This window comes from Bison bison, unplaced genomic scaffold (assembly GCF_000754665.1).
Source record: "Bison bison bison isolate TAMUID 2011002044 unplaced genomic scaffold, Bison_UMD1.0 scf7180017864524, whole genome shotgun sequence".
In the NCBI taxonomy this organism is placed as follows: Eukaryota; Metazoa; Chordata; class Mammalia; order Artiodactyla; family Bovidae; genus Bison; species Bison bison.
The window spans coordinates 3,424,615-3,435,711 of record NW_011495075.1 but is presented as its reverse complement, the minus strand read 5'-3'; the positions used below and the strand labels follow the sequence as shown (position 1 = coordinate 3,435,711).

The 11,097-nt window shown below is 41.3% G+C and overlaps 1 protein-coding gene across 6 annotated transcripts in view; it reads left to right on the top strand.

Moving 5' to 3' along the window:
• Window positions 1–11,097, top strand: part of PTPRC (protein tyrosine phosphatase, receptor type, C) — a 129,571-nt gene that overhangs the window by 99,443 nt on the left and 19,031 nt on the right. For all 6 annotated transcript variants that reach the window (XM_010831088.1, XM_010831084.1, XM_010831089.1 and 3 more), the window contains 8 exons: window positions 1,512–1,620; window positions 2,361–2,395; window positions 5,463–5,572; window positions 6,135–6,225; window positions 6,318–6,394; window positions 8,277–8,313; window positions 8,411–8,508; window positions 9,356–9,481. In XM_010831088.1, the coding sequence (XP_010829390.1) occupies window positions 1,512–1,620; window positions 2,361–2,395; window positions 5,463–5,572; window positions 6,135–6,225; window positions 6,318–6,394; window positions 8,277–8,313; window positions 8,411–8,508; window positions 9,356–9,481 (683 nt within the window). The remainder of the gene's footprint in view (window positions 1–1,511; window positions 1,621–2,360; window positions 2,396–5,462; window positions 5,573–6,134; window positions 6,226–6,317; window positions 6,395–8,276; window positions 8,314–8,410; window positions 8,509–9,355; window positions 9,482–11,097) is intronic.

Here is an 11,097-nt window from a genome sequence, read left to right as displayed (position 1 = left end):
GGGAGTTGGTGATGGACAGGGGAGCCTGGTGGGCTGCCGTCATGGGGTCGCAAAGAGTCGGACATGACTGAGCGACTGAACTGAACTGAGCTGAGAGTCTGTTTCCCCGGTCCTGTGTATGGTCTGGAGGCTCTATGGTCGGTAATGGCTACCTCCTCCAAGAGGGCTTATGCCATACCCAGGCCTGCTGCACCCAGGGCCCCTGCCCCTGCAGCAGCCCACTGCTGATCCATCCCTCCTAGGAGGTGTTCAAACACAGCTCTGTCTCAGTCTCTGTGGGGTCTCTGAGTCCTGGTGTTCACAAGGTTTGTTTGAGCCCTCCCAGCATCAGTGGTGGGAATGGGGTTTGATTCTAAACGCGATTTTGCCCCTCCTACCATCTTGCTGGGGCTTCTCTGCCCTTGGATGTAGGGTATCTCCTCACGGTTGTTCAGTGCCATGCAGCCAATGCTCCAGTCTTCATCATCTTTCAACCTATTTCACTGTTCTCTTGTTTACAGTATATATTGTTAACTGTCTTTCCTCCCAGAATGTCAGTCCCATGAGTACAAGGATCTTTGTCTGTCTCGTTCTCTGAGACATCTTAAATACTTAAATCAGTGACACACACTAAGACCCAAAATATTTGGGTGACTAGTGAATAATTAGTACTATGTCCCGACACTACGCTAAATGTCTCCTGTGGATCAAACTTAGCCTCAGTTTACTAATTAGGGATGGAGATACAAAGATAATCAGGGTGGTGGCCAAGGTCCCAATCAGGACGTGGTGGATCTAAGCTGGGAACCCAAGAAGTCTGTATCCAGCACTGAGACCCTGATGTCTCCGCATTATTTCACCGGACTTTCACTGTAGACGAACAGCATTACCTGCTTGTTCAGCACAAGAGATATTTCCAATAAGCTCTCTTTTCTCTGCCCTTTCTCCAAGAAAGCATGTGATTTCACATTAAACCTTTGTGAAAATTCATGTCAGGATAAGTCTAATATCAAGTGTAGAATAAAATAATTTTGTTTTGTGGTTAATTGATTTTATACCTCAGTAAGCAGGTTTATCTCATGTAGGGCAGTGACCTTTCTGACCCCCTTAAGAAGCTAGCTAGTTCTGCACAGAAACTATAGGAGGTTATCTCTGAGAATCATAACTAGATTACCTATTTGATCCCTTTCTAATGGAGTGACCAAAAGAAAGATAATTAAATCTAAATGATAGTGTCTCATAAATGGACATTATTTAGTAGAAAGGTAGAGAATTGCTCTTCTATACTCTATTAGTTCTTAAAATATGAAATATTTTATTGGTTCAGAACCAATAAATGGGCAAGATATGGGCAAGACTTTACAAAATCAGAAACATCCTGTCTTTGGTCTCATTCTAAAAATTATATATTTTTAAAACTTCAAAAGAAATGAAAGTGTTAAAATGTAAGTACTTTAAAAGTGATTTCTCAAAGAATCCAGCAACGTATTTGACATAGTAAGCTCTCTTCCTGTGTTCTTTTTCATTTCTAGATAATGCTAAAGCACTCATCATATTTTTGGTATTTCTGATTATTGTGACATCAATAGCCCTGCTCATTGTTCTCTATAAAATCTATGATCTGCATAAGAAAAGATCCAGGTAAGAGTTGATTTCAAAATGAAAAGATAATAATAATAGTTATAATGATGAAAGTCCCATTTATGAGGCCAACTTGGAACCAATTAAGTGGAATTCAGAGATGGAGAAGGAAATGGCAACCCACTCCAGTGTTCTTGCCTGGAGAATCCCAGGGCCGGGGGAGACCGGTGGGCTGCTGTCTCTGGGGTCACACAGAGTCGGACATGACTGAAGTGACGCAGCAGCAGCAGCAGCAGCAGAGATAACAGTAAGAAGTCTAGGACATCACTAACTTTTTGATGAAAGACTTTCCTATTGTCTTATTGGTTTATATTCAATGTTATTTTTTCTATGTTCACTAATAATGGGATAGATTTCCTTCAGTAATAACCAATGAAAAGAATGTGCCTGTTCTTTTTGTACAAAGTGGGTCATAGGTATCTGGAAGTGACAATGGAGAGAAATATATTGCGAAGTATATACATTCCTCTGGCCAGGAACAACTACACTTTATGAAAATCAAGAAGTTCCAAACTTAAAAAATGCGGTCACTTCTCTGAGACTGACCAACCTCCCATGGTTGGTTCCCCTCCCCACCTTTCTTCCCCTTACCCCCCTTTATGCCTTCTTACCCCCTCCCCTCTTCCCTTTCATCCTCCCCATCTCTACTTCCTCCTTCCCTCAAGACATTCATTAAAATCACTTGCCAACTGAATTCTGTTTCTTAAGAGTATGCAAACTTACATTTCTTATCTTTACAGCAATTTAGATGAGCAGCAGGAACTCGTTGAAAGGGGTAAGTGTGCCATTTTTTTAACTGGCAAATATCTCCCTTGTTTTATATAATAATTCAACATTTTTTAAATCTAACCTGGACTTCCTCTGTGATAAAATTTAAATTCATTGATGTGTTTATTTAACCAGCAAGGATCTGTACCTTCTCAGAGTGTGCCTGAAACTATGGCAGTCACAGGTCACAGACTCTGCATTTAAAATTTTAGGGTCTAGATGCTTTTGAGCTGTGGTGTTGGAGAATACTCTTGAGAGTCCCTTGGAGAGTTGGAGGATCCAACTGGAGGATCCAACCAGTCCATTCTGAAGGAGATCAGCCCTGGGATTTCTTTGGAAGGAATGATGCTAAAGCTGAAACTCCAGTACTTTGGCCACCTCATGCGAAGAGTTGACTCATTGGAAAAGACTCTGATGCTGGGAGGGATTGGGGGCAGGAGGAGAAGGGGACGACAGAGGATGAGATGGCTGGATGGCATCACTGACTCGATGGACGTGAGTCTGAGTGAACTCCGGGAGTTGGTGATGGACAGGGAGGCCTGGTGTGCTGCGATTCATGGGGTCGCAAAGAGTCGGACACGACTGAGCGACTGAATTGAATTGAACTGAGAGGAAGACAGACGCAGACGACTGTGACAGAGTTTTAGGTGCCGTAGGTGGGGTACATGTGATGCTGTAGAAAGACGGAAGATAGCAAGCTGTCTACGCAGAAGGCAAGAAGCTGGGTCTTCTAAGGTGGTGGGGAATCATTAGACCAACAAAGGAGAGTGACGGAAGAGCAGATGGAAGGTCACACGGGCAGGGAGGTGGCAAGTGTCCACGTCCCTGCAAGGGTGGGCCGGGGGCTGTTCCCACTAAAGGCACATTGACAGGCATGACAAAAGATTGCACCCTGACTTTGGAAATGAAAGCATATTTCATCTTTTCTCTCTCTCCTTTTTTTTCAACTTTTAGTGTACTTTTTTCAATTCTCTTTAAAAATGTGTTTTTTGATCCAGTAAAATGGGGATGGGGTTCAAGAAGTTGAAACTGTGTTTTTAATAAAGAAAATGATTTGGTTTTGCATACTCAAGATCGGAAACATTTCAGCACTCCTCTCTTTGGTTTTAACTTGTCTTGGAAAGGGTCAAGGAGCATTTATCTCAGAGTTGCCACAGATTGCCCCTTGGAGTGGTTAGAACTTACCCAAATCCCATAAAACCTCCGAGGTGGCCCTAGGTCAGAACGAATGAATGCCGGGGAGCTCTAACCACCCAAAGGAACAAGTGTGCCTGGACCGTTTGATGGTTGTGATTGGATAGAAGATTTCCACAGTCAAAAAGCTAAATGTAACCCTAGTGAACGTTTTTTTTCATCTAATAAATAGGGGACATTGACGTGGATACTGAAAGAGATGCTGCTGGATGTACACGGATAGGAGCAGGAGCATAACTTTCAACACGTGTGGCAGCTTATATTCTCTTAAGATTCTGAAACTGTTGTTTGTCAGTGTCCATATGCAGTTATAGCTCTTTAATATATTTTGTTCTTTAGTAAGTTATTTTGCAACTCTCGTATATAATGAGTTTCATACTCTGGTGGCATAAAAAATGAACGCAGTCTGTTTACAGTCAAGTATAGAGATTATCACATTAAGATGAGTCCCGGGTATCAGGGTAGTCATCAAATTCTCTTATTTATATGTTTACAATATTTCACAATAACTTAAAATAGATGAAATTTAAAAATACAATATAAGAAAGTATAGTTCAGTTCAGTTCAGTCTCAGTCGTGTCCTACTCTTTGCGACCCCATGAATCACAGCACGCCAGGCCTCCCTGTCCATCACCAACTCCCAGAGTTCATTCAGATTCACGTCCATCGAGTCGGTGATGCCATTCAGCCATCTCATCCTCTGTCGTCCCCTTCTCCTCCTACCCCCAATCCCTCCCAGCATCAGAGTCTTTTCCAATGAGTCAGCTCTTCCCATGAGGTGGCCAAAGTACTGGAGTTTCAGCTTTAGCATCATTCCTTCCAAAGAAATCCCAGGGCTGATCTTCAGAATGGACTGGTTGGATTTCCTTGCAGTCCAAGGGACTCTCAAGAGTCTTTTCCAGCACCACAGTTCAAAAGCATCAAATCTTTGGCACTCAGCTTTCTTCACAGTCGAACTCTGACATCCATACATGACCACTGGAAATGCATATAATGGAACAAAGAAATGTAGCCCTAGATCTCCTTGTAGTGGTGATACTTGGCCTGAAATCTGTTAGTGCAGATAGACAGTGAGGAGGGGCATTCTCTGCAGAGAGAACAGTGTGAATGGAGGCATGGGGAGAACCTCTGTGATGTACTTGGCGAATATTCGTGCCTAAGATATAGAACAAGAGTATAGGAAACTGTGGTTGAGATGAGTCATGTGAAATTACAAAAAGTGCTCGTGTATCACATTAAACATCGAAACTTTAACCTGTAGACTGTGGAGCACAAACAGTAGTGTGAGCTTTTTTGGTCAGCAAGCAGAGTTGCACGCTCATATTTGTGGATCAGAAGATGAATTTGTGGAGTTTAAAAAGTCAGTCAGGGTGGGTACAGACTGGAGGCAGGGAGAGGGGTCATCATGTGGATGAGGGGTCCCATGAGGAGGGATCCCATGGTCATGGGCAGAAGGGGAGGTACACGGTGACCTGTTGGATGTAAGGACAGAGGGAGAAATCGTGGGTCACTTGGAAGTTTGCTTGTTAGCTGACTTTGGGAATGGTGGTCCTGTTTGCTGAGATTTGAGATGCTAGAATAAAGGGGAGATGACTTTGAACATCTTGAGTTTGGGGTCCTTCTGGAATAACTGGGTGGAAGACCTGAGAGTCAGTGGGAAAGATTAATCCATAAAAGACCAGAAGAGTATTAGAGCCCTAAATTTAGATGTCATAGGTTTACAGGTGAATCTCAGTATGTGAGTGAGATGTTCCAGGTGGACTGTGTGTGAGAAGGAAAAAACGCTCAGGGCCTAACCCAAGATTTGCTTCTAATGAAATGTGTATGAACGTGGGAAAGAGAGATGTGATACTAGCCGTGAACCTTTAATGTGTTTAAAGATGATGAGAAGCAGCTGATGAACGTGGAGCCCATTCATGCAGATGTTTTGCTGGAGACTTATAAGCGGAAGATGGCTGATGAGGGGAGGCTCTTCCTGGCTGAATTTCAGGTGGGTGCTCCTCTTGCCATAGGACAAGAATGTTCTCTTCGTCACCAACATGATCCGTCTTAAATGTGTTGTGTAGCTGTTGGCCTTGATAGTTTATCCCACATAATAGTGCAGCGGAGTCAAAGCAGCTATTATTACCAGGTATTTGCAGACCAGCAGAGAGATTCATAGTCGTAACACTAGTGAACATTTCAAGATAATGCTGCTTCAGTGAATGAGTACTAGTTACAAAGTCATGTCCAGAAACACATTTGGCTGATGTGTCCTTGTGCTCTAGATAATTATCCAGGTGTGTTTTTCAATGAATTTGAAAGTGGCAGAGCAATTACTGCTAAATTTGCTCTCATGGGATTTATTCTCCAAGTAGTCCATCATTCATTTTCTTAAAGAGGACTTTTTGCATAATTCCTAACAACGTTCATTTCAATTACCATATGCAGCTTGTTCAACAGGGTAAAGGAAACACGCACCAGGATGTCCCACTTGTTCAGAACGATAAGTGGTGAGGGGAAGTGGTTTTTCTACAATCTGCTCTGACCCAAAGGATCTTTGTGTCTTTCAGAGCATTCCACGGGTATTCAGCAAGTTTTCCATCAAGGATGCTCGAAAATCCTTTAACCAGAACAAAAATCGCTATGTTGATATCCTTCCTTGTAAGTTGTTCATTGAGAATTGGATTCCCATACATTTAGGCTACTTGATTATTCATTGTTTCACTTATTTAATATTTCTTTGCATTGAGCAGATGACTACAACCGTGTTGAGCTCTCTGACATAAACGGAGATGCAGGATCAAACTATATAAATGCCAGCTATATTGATGTGAGTAAAAAATGCCTCATGGCCAGGTTTTACAGCTTCACCATTCTGTCACTGACCATTTTCATTTTTCTTGTGTCTATACATTCTATTCAGCTCCATCTTTGTCGTGGCAATTTGTATGTTTTTAAAGAGTTTATTGCATTGTAGTTGATCAACAATGCTGTGTTAGTCTCAGGGCTCAGCAAAGTGAGTCAGTTATACATACACACATGTCCACTCATGGCAAGTTTTTAGAAATATTATTTAAAATCACTTGAAGAAAGCCCATCAATGTCACTGGTATAAACAACAACATCACTAATATTTGCAAGGATAGTTATTTATTATTTACTATCACTGCTAGGTAATACAGGATTTTTGTCTCCCAAAAAATGATAATGAGAATTAAAATACTCTGGTGCCTGTCCTGTGTTGTGTATTACCTAAATTATCTATATGTGTATTTTTCATAAGAGCCCTGCCTTTGCACCTCAGCATAGGCGTGAGGACTGGAAGGCACTGGTTAATTTGTTACTTTGCCCTTGTTCAGTTAGTAAATGTCTGAGGATATTGTACATGGTTAATTTATCCAAAATATTATAAAATTATAATTTATTTTACCATTGCTAATGAAGTAATGCATCACACAAAATTAAAAAAAATAAGCAGTATGAAAATATAGAGAAACTATTACAGAATATATAGCATGACCTTATTGGTTATCTGTTGTATATATAGTAATGTATATATGTTAATACTAAACTTTAGTTTTTATCATAGATTATTCTTGAATCTGCCTGCAACAGAGGAGACCTGGGATTTATCCCTGGTTGGAAAGATCCTCTGGAGAAGGGAATGGCCACCCACTCCAGTATTCTTGCCTGGAGAATCCCATGGACAGAGGAGCCTGGCGGGCTACAGTCTGTGGGGTCACGACATGACTTAGTGACTAAACCATCACATCATGGTTCCTCTTTATCCACTGAGAGTTTCTTTATACATAAACCAGAAAACAGCAATATTTGTTACCCCCACTTATCCAAAAATGTTACCATGGTATTCACACTGTTTTGTATGATGTTTAATTTACCTAAAGTATATATCTCGGATGCAAAAAATGTCTCTCTATGAAAGCAGAGATTGGCAGGCTTCTCTGTAAGGGGCCAGGTAGCAACTTTGGGGGGTTTACAGGATACACCACCTCTATCACAGCTACTCAGCTCTGAAGCCCATGGCCACACGTCTATAGATAACACATGATGTGGCTGATACTAGGCCATTAGTGGTATATCCCAGCACTAGATAAAAGGTAGAAGTTTGAGGCTAATCTCAGGATGAGTTATTGAAAGAAATTGAGTAAAAATCCCCAAAGTTACTCTGGCTGGTAGTGAAAGCGAAAGTGAAGTCGCTCAGTCGTGTCCGACCCTCAGCGACCCCACGGACTGCAGCCTTCCAGGCTCCTCTGTCCATGGGATTTTCCAGGCAAGAGGACTGGAGTGGGGTGCCATTGCCTTCTCCGCTATGGCTGGTGAGGAGGATTAAATTGTGGCAGATAGTGCTTTAAAGCTTGAGAGGATATAAAATGTAGGAATGCCTGATTACTCTTATAAATTGCTGCACCGTCGCAGATGGAGCTAAAACCTACATACTTTTCAGCTTTGTTTAGAGTATATCACAAAGACACATGAAGTCATGGATATTGTTTGTAAATGTTAATATGTTTGGCACAGTTAAATGACTGATCATGAGTTAATAAACTCATCCTTATAATTTGAAACTGCTCAGGAAGACACACACCCAAGAAATGACCGATTTGAAGTAACTTCCTCACTTCACACTTTCTCATGTAAATGAGTAATTGAGCGTTCGGTAAATGACATTTCTTCTTGTCTGTCCTGGACAGGGTTTCAAAGAGCCCAGGAAGTACATCGCAGCACAAGGTAATTGCTCTGGTAGTCGGATATTCTTTCTGAAAAATTGCTTTTTAGCACTTTAAAAAGGATATTTCTTACCAGTTTTTATTTGTTTGACCCCTAGGTCCCAGGGATGAGACTGTTGATGATTTCTGGAGGATGATCTGGGAGCAGAAAGCCACGGTTATTGTCATGGTCACTCGATGTGAGGAAGGGAACAAGGTAGGAACCCAGAAGGCTCTCAGGGTGAAGGTCTAGGACTCAAAGGTGGAGGATGGATGTTAGGAAGAGAGAGGCTGGATTGCATTTCAAAAAGTCACATCCGTATGTGCTTGATGACAAAACAGACAGTTCTCTTTGAACATTTGATTTAAATTTTCATACCTATAGAAGGATAAAATATGTACATATATAAATATATGTCCCTGGAGAAGGAAATGGCGACCCACTCCAGTATTCTTGCCTGGAAAATTCCATGGACAGAGGAGCCTGGCGGATTGCAGCCCATGGGGTCACAAAAGAGTCGGGCACGACTTCACAACTGAGCATACAAACCTACGTATTTAAGAATAAAATTTAAATGTTTCTGCTTAATTGCTGGACTCCTATGGGATTCCTATTTTATTACAGTCTTAAGTTCAGTACACTTCTGTGAGCTGGTTTCACAAGTACTTGTGACTACTTGAAACACATTGACCTTCATGCTGACCTTGGGCAGATAGATGGTAATTTATGTAACGTGACTCTAGGAAGCCTGAAAACCTCCGCATGCCCCAGCCTGAAATTAACCACATGCAACCACATAATTTCTTGCTCACCACCAAGCACGTCCCCATTTGATATGCAGCTAAGCCTGGGAAGATCATCTGCTGGGTAGAATGAAGGAAATCCTTCTGGGCACTTCTTGGGAAATGGAATACTTTTCAAGCATCCCAGTGAAATGGAATAGAAACATGTTTTGAGACATTCAAGGAACACATTTCTTGTTTGTTTTGTTTTACAAAGAGTGTTTAATGAACAAATTCATTTAATTTAAAAACTTAAATGCTTGATGGTTTTTTAAACATAGAACAAGTGTGCAGAGTACTGGCCGTCAATGGACGAGGGCAGCCGGGTTTATGGAGATGTGATTGTGGAGATCAACGAGCACAAAAGATGCCCAGATTACATCATTCAGAAGCTGACTGTTGGAAACGTGAGTTTGGTTTTGATAGAATTTTAATTTTCATACTGTTAGTCTAAAATGTGACTATGGAATAGTCAATGTGAGACATTGAAATATACCTGGAAATTTTATTTTTAGTGTACTATGTGGGGGAAGAGTTGCTTAAAACAATAAGCCACCAAGGTCAAGTAAGTCACAGTGAAGATGATCTTTGTCCACCTCGCATTCAAAGTATTTATAACATTGTGACCCTTGAAGTAGAAAGAGCTCATTAATTGTGTTAAATGAATGACTGAATTATTGAATGAGTGATAAAAATGGTCCTTAGTCTCAATAGGTTTATTACCATTATGGAAAGAATATTTATACAATGGCATAGAGACTACCGTAAGAAGTCTCAAGTTCTAACTCTGTAGGAGAGATAAAATGTTTAGGTCAGAAAAAAAAATTGTCAGTGTGGCCTGTTAAAATGGTGGTCTTCCCATATATTATTATATGATTCTGCTCATATGAAAAGTCTAGAATAGTCACCCTTACAGAGACAGAAGGTTGGTTAGTGATTGTTTGGTACTGAGGTGGGTGAGGCAAGAATAAAGCTGACTGCTAATCTGTATGGGGTTTTTTGGAGGGTCATGAAAATACCCTATAATTAGTGGTAATGACTTCACAACTCTGTGAATATAGTTAAAACTTTTACTCTTTAAAGGAATTTGAAAATATCTTAATAAAGGTATTAAAAATGGAGGTCCTTATACTGAGATTCAATCCCTGGGTTGGGAAGGTCCCCTGGAGAAGGGAATGGCAACCCACTCCAGTATTCTTGCCTGGAAAATGCCATGGACAGAGGAGCCTGGCAGGCTGCCGTCCATGGGGTCGCAAAGAGTCAGACACGACTGAGTGACTAACACACACACATACACACATAGATAAGTTTGATAGTTTCTCTCAATTCCATTTATTGGAAGTTTTCTCAGTAATCTGAATTGTATTTCCATATGATCCAGATACATTTTGTGCAGGGGAAAAAAATATACCAGTTGGCTGTTTCTCCTGTGGCCTTCTAAACTCTTCCGGCATCACTAACAACTAGGAAGGTAATGCTCAAAATCCTCCAAGCCAGGCTTCAGCAGTACGTGAGCCATGAACCTCCAGATGTGCAAGCTGGTGTTAGAAAAGGCAGAGGAACCGGAGGTCAAATTGCCACCATCTGCTGGATCATCGAAAAAGCAAGAGAGTTCCAGAAAAACCTCTATTGCTGCTTTATTGACTATGCCAAAGCCTTTGACTGTGTGGATCACAATCAACGGTGGAAAATTCTTCAAGAGATGGGAATACTAGACCACCTGACCTTCCTCTCGAGAAACCTATATGCAAGTCAGGAAGCAACAGTTAGAACTGGACATGGAACAACGGACTGGTTCCAAATAGGAAAAGGAGTATGTCAAGGCTGTATATTGTCACCCTGCTTATTTAACTTCTGTGCATAGTACATCATGAGAAACACTGGGCTGGAAGAAGCACAAGCTGGAATCAAGATTGCCGGGAGAAATATCAATAACCTCAGATATGCAGATGACACCACACTTATGGCAGAAAGTGAAGAGGAACTAAAAAGCCTCTTGATGAAAGTGAAAGAGGAGAGTGAA